General features: G+C 42.0%; 1 protein-coding gene across 2 annotated transcripts; it reads left to right on the top strand.

Moving 5' to 3' along the window:
- The first annotated feature begins 96 nt into the window (after positions 1–96).
- ALDH5A1 (aldehyde dehydrogenase 5 family member A1) lies at positions 97–8,825 on the top strand. 2 transcript variants are annotated; one of them, XM_054164012.1, is made up of 10 exons: positions 97–445; positions 714–797; positions 1,764–1,934; positions 2,218–2,334; positions 2,744–2,887; positions 3,761–3,904; positions 5,348–5,506; positions 7,073–7,242; positions 7,978–8,036; positions 8,195–8,825. In XM_054164012.1, the coding sequence occupies exons 1-10, from the start codon at positions 146–148 to the stop codon at positions 8,398–8,400; spliced, it is 1,554 nt and encodes a 517-aa protein (XP_054019987.1). In that variant the 5' UTR covers positions 97–145; the 3' UTR covers positions 8,401–8,825. The 2 variants fall into 2 exon arrangements, with proteins under 2 accessions (XP_054019987.1, XP_054019988.1); XM_054164013.1 differs by having other exon boundaries at positions 294–445; positions 698–797.
- The last annotated feature ends 6,235 nt before the right edge of the window (positions 8,826–15,060 follow it).

Below are 15,060 nucleotides of genomic sequence, written 5' to 3'. Positions count from 1 at the left end.
GAACACAGCAAATACAGCAGCGCCCCTCGGCCAACGCCGTGCCCCAGCGACAGGCCACTTCTGGCCCGGCCCCTCCGCAGCTCCTCCTCTGGGGCGGCGCGGGCGGCTCCGTGAAGCCTTCGGCGCCTGTCGCCCGTGCGCGGCCATGGCGAGCCTCTTGCCGTGGCGGGCAGCTGTGGCCTGCCGCCGCCTTCTCCTTTTACCCTCTCCACCCCCAGGTTTGGCGGCAGCGCGGCGCAGCAGCTCGGCGCTGCCCGCTGCCCTGGTACGCCAGGGCGGCTTGGTGGGCGGCCAATGGGTGGAGACGCCTGCCGCTTTTCCCGTACAGGACCCGGCCAGCGGCCAGGAACTGGCCCGGGTGGCCGACTGCGGGGCGGCCGAGGCGCGGGCGGCTGTGCGGGCCGCGCATGAGGCCGGCGCCGTATGGAGCCGCCTCCCCGCCAAGGTGAGCGGCAGCGAAAGATGGCGCCCGCCTGGGCAGTCGGCGGCCCCCGGCGGGACGCGGCTCCTAGCGCCGCCTGGCGCGCGAGGCGGCCGGGGCGGAGAGGTCCCGACCGGAGAGGTCCCGACCGGGGAGGTCCCGACCGGCGGGGGCCGCCCGCCGCGGGCTGCGGGGCTGCCCCGGGGGTCTTGTGGGGTTTCGCTTCTCTTTCGGAGAAGCTCATCCCAGGCGCCTTGCGGGCGGCGGGCACGGCAGCCTTATCTCTTCCCAGGAGAAGAGCGTGCGCCTACGGAGATGGTACGAGCTGATGATAGAGAACAAGGACGAGCTGGCGAGGATCATAACAGCTGAGAACGTGAGTACGGCGGCAGGGCCCGCCTCTGCCGGGGCCGGCTACCCCTCTGAGCGTGGGGACTGCCCTGCGCTAGCATTCAGCCTGTTCAAAAACCTAACACAGGGATGCTACCATTGAAATAAAATAAAGCTGACAGCCACCAAAACACCATTTCACCAGTTAACCATCATGTCGGTTTTTATTACTTAAAAGGTTGGGCGTAGCAGACACATTGTGCATTCACATTGCTCTGTTAGGTCATTGGAGAATGTTTCAAACATTTTCTTCGATTCATACTGTGTGTTACTTTCATGACAATTGTACCTGACAGTCCAGTGGAAATTAGATCCACGCTGTGCTTCACGTAGTGCAAAAGCATACATCAATCTAAACCATGGTCTTCATGCTAGAAATGTGTGTGTGTTACCAGTATCATTGATTCAGAAAGAATTGCAGTACTATTAAAGCAAGACTCCAAGTTGGATTCACTCGTCATGCATTGGTTTGCATCACAGAGCAGTCTAGGAGCTCACAAATGGCAGCCTTTGGGATAAAATCATGCAAGAAAATACTTGAGCAGCTCATCACTGTTCCAGCTGCTAACAGCCATTCAGTGCACAGGATTAGTCCATAGTAATACCAAACGGCCCTGGCAAAAGTCTCTCACTCCTTTCCCATGATTTGTGTCATCTTCTGAATGGTCACAGCTAACTGCAGAGTTTGCAAATAAAGACACGCTGCATTTGCTCTTCCAGTCTTGGGCAGGTATGAATCCCAAGCACAACATACAAAATGTTGACTGTAGAATGAGGGTATATTGAAGCCACACAACTGTTGCTGATCCAATCATATAATTACTTTTGGACATCACAGTGTATGTGATTATAAACTAGTCTGAAAATAACAGAAACTTAATTACTTGAATATGTGGGTTTTTTTGCTTCAGCCTGCCGCTTACATTGTTTCTTCATTCTAATTTAATCAAAGGGGAAGCCTCTGAAAGAAGCACAGGGTGAAATCCTGTATTCTGCCTCTTTTCTGGAGTGGTTTGCAGAGGAAGCTCGCCGGGTTTATGGTGATGTCATTCCAGCATCTGCAAAAGACAGAAGAATTCTGGTGCTGAAGCAGCCAGTAGGAGTGGCAGCCATTATAACCCCAGTAAGCACAGCTGAATTTTTAAGGTTGTGTGAAGGTTTACAGCACAGAACTCTAGCCCTATTGATTCCTCCAGCCCTGGCAGATGCTCTTGTTTAGTTTCATTTCTACCTTGTAGTCACTTCTTCCTGAACTTGCAGTACATCTTTGTGATGTTCACTAAGGACAAAGCCCGTCATGCAGGGCTGTTTAGCTCACACACTTAGAGAGAAAATGTCAGCTATTTCTGCAAAATCAGGAAGCATCACTTTGCCAGAATTGATTGTACTTTTTTCTCACATCCTAGTGGAATTTCCCCAGTGCTATGATTACCCGGAAGGTTGGTGCAGCTCTGGCAGCTGGCTGTACAGTGGTAGTGAAACCTGCAGAGGACACACCTTTATCAGCATTAGCTCTTGGGGAGGTGAGTTTTATGCTAAGCTTTACCTTTGCTGTGGACTGAAGCTGTAAATGGGGAATCTGATGGGCTTTGAAGATAACTGGCCAGCTTCATACATGAAGAAAAGACAGATTGGTTGACTCAATCCAGAGGTTTTAGTTTAGTAACAATCTTTGAAAGTTGCTTCTAATACGGTCTAGAGAACCCAGCCATTTAGCTATACAAAACATGTTATCTTTCCTTTGGTTACTTTGAATGACACCCAGCTTAAACTGGAGTAAGTTGTTTTGACTCCATGACATCTGTCACTGGTTGCACTTTGCAGTTTTGGCTTCCATTAACTTAGAGTCTGGTTTCATCAAAATGATAAGCCTTGACTATTCCTCATACAAAATGCCTTAATAATGCAAATTCTATGTTTCTTTTGTTGCAGCTTGCAAACCAGGCTGGAATTCCAGCAGGAGTGTATAATGTTGTTCCTTGTTCCAGACAGCAGACACCAGCTGTAGGGGAAGTTCTGTGCACTGATCCACTGGTAGCAAAGATATCTTTTACTGGCTCTACAGCAACAGGAAAGGTACATAAAGGCAGAGAATATCCTCAAAGATTATTACTGTGGTTATACTGGAAAGGTAGGGGTAAAGTGTGTGCCTTTATACAAGTTCTATTTCTGTCTGCTGTAGACAGAGTGCCAAAATTATTTGTGTACTTGAGATGCTGCTTGTTTTCTTTAGTGTCAATACTTCACAGAAGGATGCTTGTGTGCAACTTCTGGATAACCTGCATGTTACTTAACTGCCATATGAACAGTCTGGCACAAGATGCTGTTGTTTCATATTGTAGTGTGACGATGTAGTAAGAAGAACACTGAAACTTGAGTTTCCAGGGCATTAATTAGGATTGGTTTCTGAAGTTGAGAGAAAGCATTAGTGAGGACCCTGAATATCTCCTATTAGCCTTAGGCAATAAGAAATCTTGTCACTATCTCTAACAAAACCAGAAACTGCAGAGTGTGGCAAGAAGATGATAGAATTCTGTGGGATGCCTGTATGCAGAATGAAGAAAATCTGGTAACAAGACAAATCTTAATCCAGAATTCTGTGTGATCTAGGAAGAGATTTTTAAGAGAAGTCATGAGTGTTACTACCCAAATAGAAAAGAACAAGCAAACAAGAGTGACTGTATTAGTGTATAAAAGCCTGAGCTGAATTGAAGTTGATGGGAATTCTTCTCTTGACTATTTCTTGGCCAGAATTTGGTCTCTAAAGATCTTAACAAAGGAAATTAGTCCTTGTTTTTTGTCATAGGAGAAAACAGGTCATCTAGCATTATAAAAACTATGTAAATCAATTCCTTGCCAGAGTTAACGTTTTTCACTGCCTTCCATCTGTATTCCACAGCTCACATCTGGTAGAGGTACAGATTTCTATGTCTCCTCTGTTGCCTGCAGATACTGCTGAAACATGCAGCTGGCACTGTGAAGCGAGTTTCCATGGAGCTTGGAGGACATGCTCCTTTTATAGTGTTTGACAGCGCCAACGTGGACCGTGCTGTTGCAGGAGCCCTTGCTTCCAAGTATAGAAATTCAGGGCAGGTAAGAGTAATCTTTTTGTCCTCTCTTTCTGGAGAGTGAAGAGCTCCACATACAGTTAAAGCTGTAAATAAGCTATTTTATGTAAAAGGACAGCATAGAACACTTCATTGTGAAGAGAAATATGCTGGAATTGTACATTGCTCTGGGCATTCAAGCCATTTATCAGCAAGTCCAAGTAACAACACTGAAATCCCATGTACTTCTAACAACATGCATGGCAGACAGTAATACCACAAGATGTTCACTAGGACCCTTACTAAGAGCATGAGAAGTGACAAGGGATTTTGCCATGTGCTTTGTCAGCATTAAATTCGTTGGAGAACTAGAGCTGTGAAAAGACACTATCCTGCCTCAGTTTCTCAGGATTATATTTTGTAGTGTGCCTAGTTAGTTCTTAAAATAATGGCTTCAAGTCTCATGATAAATGTTTCTGTACGATTGTGTGTTCTGATAGCACCCATCAGCAGTTGAGGCAATTGAAATCTCTTAAGATTCTCATGGCTAGATTTTTCTGCAGTGAGCAGCTTAAAGGGATAGACAGGATTCAAATGTGCATTGCTTCAAATGTGTTTTCTGTAGAGTAAAAAAAAAAAAAGTAAGAGCATCACTTAGCAGAACAGTCAGCTGAGCAGAGCTGTGTGGAGAGCGTTCCAGCCTTATGAATACATGGAAGTTGGCAAACTCACATTTCAGAGAAGCGGCAACTTTTCGGTCGGATTAGGAGGTCATTTAGTTGGGAAAACGTTGCTTGAATAACAAGAAAACTAAGACTAATCTTGGCAAGAAAGGAAAGAAAATAGAATAGAATATTCACAAGGACCAGTGAGCAATCAGACACAGACTGGACAAGATCTAACACCTCTGCTGTTGCACCCCTCCTCTTGCATATAAGGATAAAGTAGCTGTTACTTCTGAGAGACTGCACCAATCAAAAGTAAGATGCGGTCAGAGCAAAGGGGTAGCACAAATAAGCAAGCCACTGAAAGCGCTTAAAAATAAATTCCAGAAAGAAGGCAAACTTCAGTTACTAAAGGAGTTAGAATAATGAAAAAGACCCTACATCACCAAGTGTGATTTTAGGTTCTGCCGCTCAGTCCAGCATTCTTCATTCTCATTAGGAAGCATTTCTTAAAGCTTCTGGACCTTTGTTGATCCATGTATCACCCACAGAACTCACAAAACCTTTTCCCAGCATAACCAATTTAAATTCAGCAGTATGGCATATTTCACACACACATTGACAGCTTGCTGATGTTGTATGTCTAAAGTGAGAGGGGTGGTGAAAGAAGAGGCAAAGACAGGACTCATCTTAGGATGATGGAGAAGCAGCAGAGGATAACCCGATACTGTGGCGTGAAGGCCAGAACGAATTAATGGATAAAGTAAATTCAAGAGAAACAGTTGTTTCTTGTTTGTTTGTTTTCTTTTCATGCTTGTTTTCAGACCTGTGTTTGCACAAACCGTTTCCTGGTGCAAAAGGGAATCCATGATAAATTTGTGGAAAAATTTGCTAAAGCTATAGAGAGCGAGCTACACGTCGGAAATGGATTTGATGCAAAAACTACCCAAGGGCCACTAATTAATGAAAAAGCAGTGGAGAAGGTACCAATAAAAGATTTTGCTTTTGACATCTTAATTTCCTTTTTTCATGATCCATGAAGTAACTTTGTATTTCCCTTTTTTCGTGCTTGTTTTGTTAGAAGGTATTTGCAGTGTGGCTGGAAGTGTGTTCTGTCCTCCCAAGTCCATGTATACATACAGACAAACAGGTGTGGGTCAGTTAATGCATCATTTCTATTAAGGGAAAAAGAGAGACCTCCTGTAGGAGAATCTGCTTCTCCTGATTACTTTCTAAGCTATTCTCAAGAATATTTACTGAAATGGGAAGCATTGTGACACTTGTGTGGTGATCCATCAGTTCTGAAGCACTGTGAATGACAGCTTATTTTGAGGAACAGTGCAAAGGTAAAAATAGTGGAGCTCTGGATGTTGCTATCACTTCAAACCTTACATCCATGGTTTGAATCTTTTGTTTTAGATGAGTGGTAACTCCAGGAAATTAGATTTCTTTAAAATCTCAGTAAAGTCACATTTTCTGTAGTATTTCACCCTTCCTAAGGTTCAAGATTGTTAAATGACTTCATTTGTTAAAGTACTTCATACTTTCTAAAATACTATAGCTCAGTTCTATGCAGACTTGGCTTGAATGTCATTGTACTTGAATGCTGCCAGATTCTTTCTGTTTATAAAACAACAGAATATGAAAATATTCAGAGCTATGTGGGAGACAAAGGACACAGTACTTTGCTTATCTTTGTGCCTTCTCTTTGTGCATCACTAAAGTATAGTATGTGTATGTCTCTGTGTGTGGAAACTGCTGCTTCAGTTTTGTCATTATTTTCTTCCCTTTGGATGAATTGTGGATGTAGGGAATGGAAAAAGTTCTTGCCAGTACCATCTGGAAAGCTGTCTCTCTTTCAGTGACTGTTGTACTTCTGTTTTCATAGTACTTGATCACCTATTTCAGGTGTACTTCTTAGTCCTGCACAGACTTTTTCTCAGGTTAGATGTAACCTTTTCATTTCAACCGAAAAGCTGAATCCGTAGTATCCGTGAGACTGGGACCATACTCATAATTTATCCCTCTGAAATTATGTCAGGGAGAAACAGAAATTCAAGAGAAATTTTAAATAATACATGCAAATGGTCTTTTGTAAAGTGTAGGAGAAGGATTGTTTTCAGATAGCTTTAGAAGACTATAGGGGAGATTTGCCTTTCTTTGACTCTGAGAGTAATGTAAACACCTTGTAACTGAAAGAGAGAAACTGGGCAGAATCTGGTTGGATGTGTTAAAATATTGTTTGGTTATTTTGACCTATTGTATGCCTTAATTACACATATGCCAGTAGAAAATGACCAGTTGAGATGTGACACGTGCCCTCTGATAGACTATATAGCTCTGCTGAATAACGTAATAAGCATCTTCGCCTGCTTACATCTTACATCTGGAAGCATTGCTCTGGGTGCTTAAAACATCTATACTACAACAGCAAAGTATACACCTCTCTTCAAATATCATCTGTTTAATACTGGAGTATTATTTCTTTACTAAAATAGATATTGTTCATTTCTAAATGCTGAGTGAAATTTTTCTTCTGCATACCTCAGGTAGAGAGACACATCAGTGATGCAGTTTCTCAAGGAGCTTCTATAGTGACTGGAGGGAAACGACACAGCTTGGGGAAGAATTTCTTTGAGCCAACATTGCTCAGTAACGTTACAACAAAAATGCTTTGCACCCAAGAGGAGACATTTGGCCCTTTAGCACCAGTAATCAAGTAAGATTATTCATTTTCCTGATTACAAATAGCAATGAAAAATACAACTTTTTAATAAGATTTGAATGACAATTTGTCAGTAGAGGTTTTTGTACTGTCATGCAAGTGTTGTAATAAGACTGGGGCACACGTGAAAACTTACCTAAGAGAAGTTGCTCATTTCTTTCTCTCTCTCAACCTGATTTTAGTATCTCTGCAACCTTTTGAAAAATCATTTTCCTTTAAATTCTACCAGCAGCTGAGAAAGTGTAGGTAGCAGCAAAACCTTCATCAACTTCCTGATTCGTAGTACAAAGTAGGAGGCAGGACTTTGCAGTTTGTCACACAGTTTGCTCATCCTAAATTTTGCTGATAGATGATATGTTAGAGCTTTCTTTTCTCCATAACACCTTCCCTGCCTCCATCCAGGGCAAATGGATGTGATGGAAGAACATTTGGTTATCTCTCATTGTTGAGAGTGCTTGCCTAGGTTGGGAAATGGGTGGGCTAGCCCATGTTTCAGCTGCTAGTATCTATGGAGGATAAAGGTATTCTTAACTACTTAACTACAGTTTAAATTAATTGGTAAAAACTCCTCCATTGTTTCAAAGTGAAAATTAAATTAGATGCTGAAAATCCACTTTTGGGAACAATGTTAAGCTTGACTTTCCTTCTGGAAAGGCTGCTTCTCAGTAAGCCAGCAAGGCAGTAGATGAACTGCAGGCCTCACTCATATTTTTCTCCTTATATTGACAGATTTGAGACTGAAGCAGAAGCTGTTGCTATAGCAAACGCTGCTAATGTGGGTTTAGCAGGTATGCCTTTCTGTCAAATGTATTTCTGTGGGTTTATCAGCTTCAGTATTATGGGGTGATGATTTTCAATGTCAGCAAGTGTCTTTCATACTGTCTTCTGCGTATCATCCTTCCTGATGTTAATTTTCATTCCTGTATCTCTTGTGTCTGCATGGCAGGATATTTCTATTCCCAAGATCCAGCTCAGATCTGGAGAGTTGCAGAACAGCTGGAAGTTGGAATGGTTGGTGTCAATGAAGGCATAATCTCCTCAGTGGAATGTCCTTTTGGTGGGGTAAAAGAGTCTGGCTTAGGGCGAGAGGGTTCAAAATATGGCATTGATGAATACTTAGAAATCAAGTATGTCTGCTTTGGAGGCTTATAAAAATGGTCAAAAAGCAGCATTCTAACAGCTTGGAGAAGAGTGCTCTAGTTTTAATAAGCTTCTTAACCAGACATCTGTATGAATGCAACTTCTACCTTCTTAAAACTAAGCACCCCTGTTCTGTACATGTAGAGATAATTGCAGTATTCTGTGCTGCCATATGTTTTCACATGTTCTGTATTTATGTATTCAGGGTTTCAGCAATGTTATCACAATGTCCATCATTTTTAGTACAGAGTAGGGGAGAGTGCACATTTATTATTCTTGGATTACCTCTGTGTAACCAGGAGGATTTGGACACTTGTCCATCATGAAAATAACCTATGGCAAGGGGAAACTAGACCACCATTTTCTACTGTTTCCAAGTGTTTTGGTGTGGATGGGGGAGGCTTTGAGGATGGCAGTCTCCCTTTAGAATCTTGTGTAAATCAAATTTTTCTGATGTGGTTATGTGATCTTCTTCTAGAAGCAGGTGTGTCTTTTCTTTTGATTGTGGGAGATCATGCTGCTTGTGGAAGGTCAGGTATTGCTTTGAGCTACAGCTAGGCATCCATACAGGCAAACAGCTTTTAAAGTGCACGTTAATGCTGGCTACAGAGCTGCTACCTGATCAGCTTTGGGCTTCTGAGAAAAAGAGTTGTAATTTGTGCCTAATAGCTTGCATGTCTGGAATCAAATATGGCCATTGTTTGATGTTTGTGAGCCCCAGCAGTCTGGGAATAAGAAAGTCAAGGACAAGGCTTAGTGAGTAACAGAAAGATGGAAGCCTTACTTGCAAGAATAACTTGCAGAAAGCTGTAAGGGCTCTGTGATGGAAGCACAGGTGGTGACATGATGCTCTATGTAGATAAACTCCCATGAAAAGAACATGACTTCTTGGGTAGAAGTGTAGTCACTGATGGAAATAGTGCTCAGTGTCAAAAGCATTACACACCACCTACAAAGAATAGGAGCAGATAGCCTGTTCTGTTCCTATGGGCTTTGTGCCTTGAATTGGATTTGTGGTTACACAGGTGAATGAATGTCTGGTAGGGAAGAAGGTTTATAAACCTTTGAACTTGGATAACTTGTGATGTAATAAAGATTTAAACAGATTAGAGGAGAGCCTTCTACATGTCACTATTTTGTCACCTTCAAAAGACAATTTCTTCCTTAATATGAAATAAACAATGCTGATTAAACATTATTGTAATGGCAGTCAAAAGAAGCACTTTTTAAAACTATGCAATGGTAATTTGGCAAATCATCACTGCAGAGGCTAAGGGAACAAATTTATGTTTTCTGTCTTGGTTAACTTTATTTGGTGAGGCTTTAGCCATTAGTTATTAAAAATGATTAGAAGGCAGCAACAGAGTTCTTTCCATTAATGAATGTATACCCTATGAAATGGGATATTTTAAGATACTTTATCCAATCATGCTAAGAGGTACCAGGTAGCACAGGACTGGGGGCTGGGGGGTGGGTGAAGCAAGCTGGGTTTTTTTAAAGCGCACATAAGGTAGCATTGACTGCTACTTAATTGCTTCTAAGTGCTTTTTTATGGCTGTAGTTCTGTAACACTTGAGAGCGGCTGAGTCTGGAGTACATTATCTGTTAGTAGACTCTGTGTGCATTGTGCCAGCTGAAGGTCAGTTAAAGGACATTTATTGCCTTTCCAGTAATCCTCAATGTACCAATCCTGCACATTTAAGATGGTGAGGACTTAATACTGTCACCAGTTGCAGCATATGTGCTTGCAGGCAAGAACAAAACCAGGATGGCCTATTTCTACACTAGTTGCAAGAAACTTTCTTACCCCCAATTTTTAAGCTTGCACTGTTGTGTGCACAGGCTGCCTGAATTCAGGGGATAGAGTGTTGTGGAAGAAGCTGCCTTGGCTGCCAATACACATTTATTTATTTCAGGCAAGAGTAACTGGGTAGAAGGTGGTCACAACTTGGTGCCTAGGTACCACAGTTCAGTGATGCAAGCACACTTAGAGGTATTGTACACAAGTAGAATATTTGCCCCTGAAATGGCACAGACTGTCTGCAAAATACAGTATAAGGTATAACTGCAAGTTATTTCCATGTGACTGCAGTCCTGAATGTTGGTGCAGTTGGAGGGTAAAAACTTCAACTCCCTGCTCTGTTCATTGTGAAGTTACTGATCTGATGCAGTGGTGCACTTATCATTGTCTTTTCTGAGAATAGCACTGTTAATGAGTAAATGTTTACCTTTTTTTCCCCCCCTGCCAAATAACACCTTTGTCATATGCCTGATAACAAGCACAAGCCATAATTAAAGATAAGGTATGTAATAAACTTTAAATACCTTTGTCTAGATTGGATTGTGGTTGGATTCCAGCATAGTACCCTTGTGTCAGTAAGGTCTACATCAGTTAAGCACAGAATAATCTTAAAGTTGTCTTCATAGCAAAAACTGTGATTCTTCAACAAAAGATATACTTGAATTCTCACACCTTAGTTATGTTGATTACACTTGTGATAGTTTAGCAATTTCTGGATATTGAACCTGTTATGAAAAATGTTTTCAGCTAATAAATGACTTCTGTGAGAACACTGGGGTCTGTGGTTTATTGCCTTATTCAATGCTAAACTGACAGCTGCATTAAGTTCAGTCTCAGATTTGCACAGAACTTTTAGTTCTGTCAGCTTTAGCACTGGGAAAAAAGACATGCATCCACATGGTCATGAGGTAAGATTTTGGTTACCCCAATTGCAGACCCTTGAATCCAAATCAAATGGGTGAGACCGACGTACTTAAGCCATCATTCCTTTTGTATGCCAGTCTTATGCTGACTGATTTTACCACCAGATACAAGGTTTTGTGGATCAGAGTGCCCTTCCCTGCTTCCAGGATGTGATTACTTGCATAATTCTTTACTCCATTTATTAAGATTTAATGTGGGAATCAGAGTGTGAGCTGATCTTCAGATAAGAAATGCCTCTGTGGAAAAAAAATGTGACAGTGGAACACCTGTTGCAAAGTATGTGGGAACAGCAGGCTGGAAAACCACCTGCAGAGCCACGTGAGGCAAAAATCTAAAGGTCAGTAGGATGTGGGTGTGGAAGTGAAAAATGCCTAAATATCTTCTAATAAAATGGGACCTTGCATATAGAATGATGGCATTTGCCTGCCTGTAGCATGTGCCCACCCCTCTGCAAGCCTGCATGAGTGAGCTGATAAGTGTTCAGCACATCACCTTGGGAGCAGCTGGTCAGAGACCAGGAAGTCAGCCAGCCCTTCACTGCAATTTAAGAGATTTTTTTTGGAAGCTTTATTTCCATTTTATTAATAGTGTTTTTAAGCCTCAGAAACTTGCCTTATAATTTGTAATATGACTTGTCATACCCCATTTTATTGTTATCCTTTAAGTAGCTGGTGTCTGATCCCCACTGCCCTTCCTCTGTATAATAAACTCTTATAAAACTGTTTACCTGGCCTGCAGGGGGGAGAGTCTGTTTACAAAGGCCTGCAGTGACAGGATGAAGGGCAATGGATTTAAGCTGGAGAAGAGCAGATGTAGATTGGATGTTAGGAACAAGTTCTTTACTATGAGGGTAGTGGAACACTGGAAGATGTTGCCCAGGGAGGTAGTTGAGGCCCTTTCCCTGGAGATATTCAAGGTGAGGCTCAATGGAGCCCTGGGCAGCCTGGTCTAGTTGGGGGTGTCCCTGCTGACTGCTAGGAGGTCAGACTAGATAACCTTTGGAGGTCCCTTCAAGCCTGGACCATTCTGTGATTCTACACTGCAAGGTTTTTAGCTTAAATGGGCAGAAACTATCTCCAACCACAGTGCACACAAGATTTTTGGGCAAGTCAGTCAAGTTAATGCTTGGCCGTTGATATACTAAGCTGGCAAAGTTACCTTGGGTGCTCAGAATAAGTGAGGAAGGCTCATGATGCTAGTAACTGCTGCAATACCCATGAAGATGGTAAGAAGTATGTAAAGTCTCACCTGTATCTCATGCTTAACTTTTGTTTACAGCAGCTGTGAAAGTGTACTTTGTTATCTCTTGTCACCATGATCAAGGAAATGCGTAAGCAGGCTAGAGTTCTAAAGCCTGTATCTCAGAGACTGGTGTTTTCAGACACATTTTATGCTGTCATGATTAAGTTACAGAACATAAACAGCAGTATAAATGGTTTGCACAGAGTAAAGGAGTTTTTACTGGTTTAAATCAATCTAGCACATGGTGGGTGATCCTTTGAAGTAAAAGAAGCTCCCTGCTTTGACTGAACATTGAAATAACCATCTCACTAACCTGAGTTGTAAGTGGTTGTAGCTTTACTGCTTATGGAAGGGTTGAACTGTCTTAAAGGAGAAGGTTCAGCTATGGTGCTCAGAAGCTCTAAGTTAAACTCTAATACTTTTTTAAAGTGTTTTCAATGTCAAAACTCTCTGCCTAGGATATTCCCAAGACTTGAGAAGCTGGTTTATTCACTTAATCAGTGAATGCTAAAGCTATTTAGCACAACTGGCTTAGGTTGTTGAGGAATCACTACTTGTTGCACAAGCCTAAAAGCTTTCATCAGCCTACTCAGAAGGGATGGAAGAGTCTACTGCTGTTACCAAATGTCCAGTGCAGTAACAAACCGACAGATTCCATCTTCAATAAAGGACTGTATCTCATCAGCTCATTCAGCAGTCACTACTCCCTTGTAGTCAAGTATCAAAGTAAGAGGTACTATGTAATTGCCTTCATGGTGTGTCTTTTTCCTTACAGAAAGACACTAGTGTCTCATAGTACCTTTTATTACCACAATTTAGCACACACTGATGCATGGATTTTCTTTTCCAGGTCAGAAACAGGCAGCATAATTTACCCCTAGCTACTAGCAGAATTTTGGGTTGTGCTGTATACTAATATCTGATTACTGCAAAGCAGTCGTACTTCAAAACACTCAAGTGTTGGATTTGCTATAGAACAAGCCCACACTTGGCATGAGAGCTGGGGGATATTTACACAAAGCCCATGAAAGTAAGAGCAGGCATCACATGAAAACCCTTCCTGTCAAACTGCAGTAATGATTTATTTTTCTGCTTTCTGAAGTATTGACATATTATTTCTCTAAAACAAAACACCAAACATGTTTTTTGCCTTTGCCACTAGGAAGGGAAGGGATCAGATACTGCACTGCTTTTGAGTACAGACATAAGCTATGGTGTGCAATATACCTCTCTTAGCCTGACCTGCACATTGAGTTCAATACATGATACCATGTCTAAAAGAGTACCTGACAAGTTCCTAGATGGAAAGACAAAACTTTATTAACAGATACATAAATTTAGTAATTTCAGCTCAGAAATGGTTCCAGCTACAACACATTATCATTTGCAATAAATAACATTTTCTAGAAAGACTCATAATATAAATTCTGTAAATAGCTCACCCAGCCATCCAGAGAGAGAAGTGCTCCTGTACAAACTACGCATGTGTGGCACATCTGCCTGGGATCTGTAGCCTATGCAAAAGAAAGAGTTTGCCTTTTCATGCTCCTTTTTGACGTTTTCTTTCTGAGGTTTAAGGTTCCTTCCTTTGCCATGGGGAGTTCAGGACCTAAAAGGCATGGGAAATGGGTTCTCATTTGCTGCAGAAGCAAGGCTTTAGTATTTTAGTTAGGGATCAGTGAACATCAGTAACTGGTGTAAAGTATGTCATTCACCTCTAATCCATTTCCCTTCCTCTAGGAATGTTTACTTTTCTTAAACCTCACATAAATGGCTCAGGAGACTTAAAGTAGCTGTCATTTTATTGCTACCATGCCAAAGGTCTAGCTGACTACAGCCCATTGTCAGTGTATTGACGGGCAAAAGTAGTTTCACTTGAGGCTTAAAGACTGGAACAGGCTGCCCAGAAATGCTGCAGAGTCTCCTCTGGAGACATTCAAAACCCACCTGGATGTGTTTCTATCTGACCTCTCTAGCTGATCCTGCTCTGGCAGGGGGGTTGGACTAGATGACCTTCTGAGGTCCCTTAAAACCCCTAACATTTTGTGATTCTGTGAAAACAGGAATAGAAAATTTGCCTGAAACTCAATTAGAACATCAGGGGCAAATACAGAAATTGTAGTTGTTGTGCACATTTTGGTTGGATGGTTTTTTGATTGTGTTTTTTTTGGTTGATTTTTGTTCTTGGGTGTTTTTGTATATAGTTTATTTTTGTGTTGGGATGGGGTCTTTTCATTGGTTGGTCAGTTTTGTGGCTTCTTTGGTTGGGTGGGGGGGTGTCTTTTTTTGGTGGGTTGGTTTTTGGTTGGTATTTTTTAAACACCACCATAATAAATACATCAATCAATAAATAGCCTAACCCTCCCATACACAGTTAAAACTTAGCTTCTGAAGAAAGCACATTATCTTCCTAGTGAGTATGAGAAAACCATGGAAAACACCTGCATTAGTTCTTTGTAGATCTTCACCACCCCTCCCACCACTCTGACTCCTGTACCCATGCTCATCTCTCCAGAGAAATGCAGGGCTAGGCACAGGATAAATGCTCCTCTGCACAGCATTAGTACCCCTAAGGACCATTCCTGGCTGAATTTGAGTATCAAAGGTATGAAACTAGTTATGTGCATGCTGTGCTGCTGCAACCTTCGGCTACTGGATTCCTTGCAACCTAGACAGCTCTTCCAACAAGAGACGAACAGAAGCCA

The sequence above is a fragment of the Dryobates pubescens genome, chromosome 9 (assembly GCF_014839835.1).
Source record: "Dryobates pubescens isolate bDryPub1 chromosome 9, bDryPub1.pri, whole genome shotgun sequence".
NCBI classification, from domain to species: Eukaryota; Metazoa; Chordata; class Aves; order Piciformes; family Picidae; genus Dryobates; species Dryobates pubescens.
This window is presented reverse-complemented; position numbering and strand designations above follow the sequence as displayed.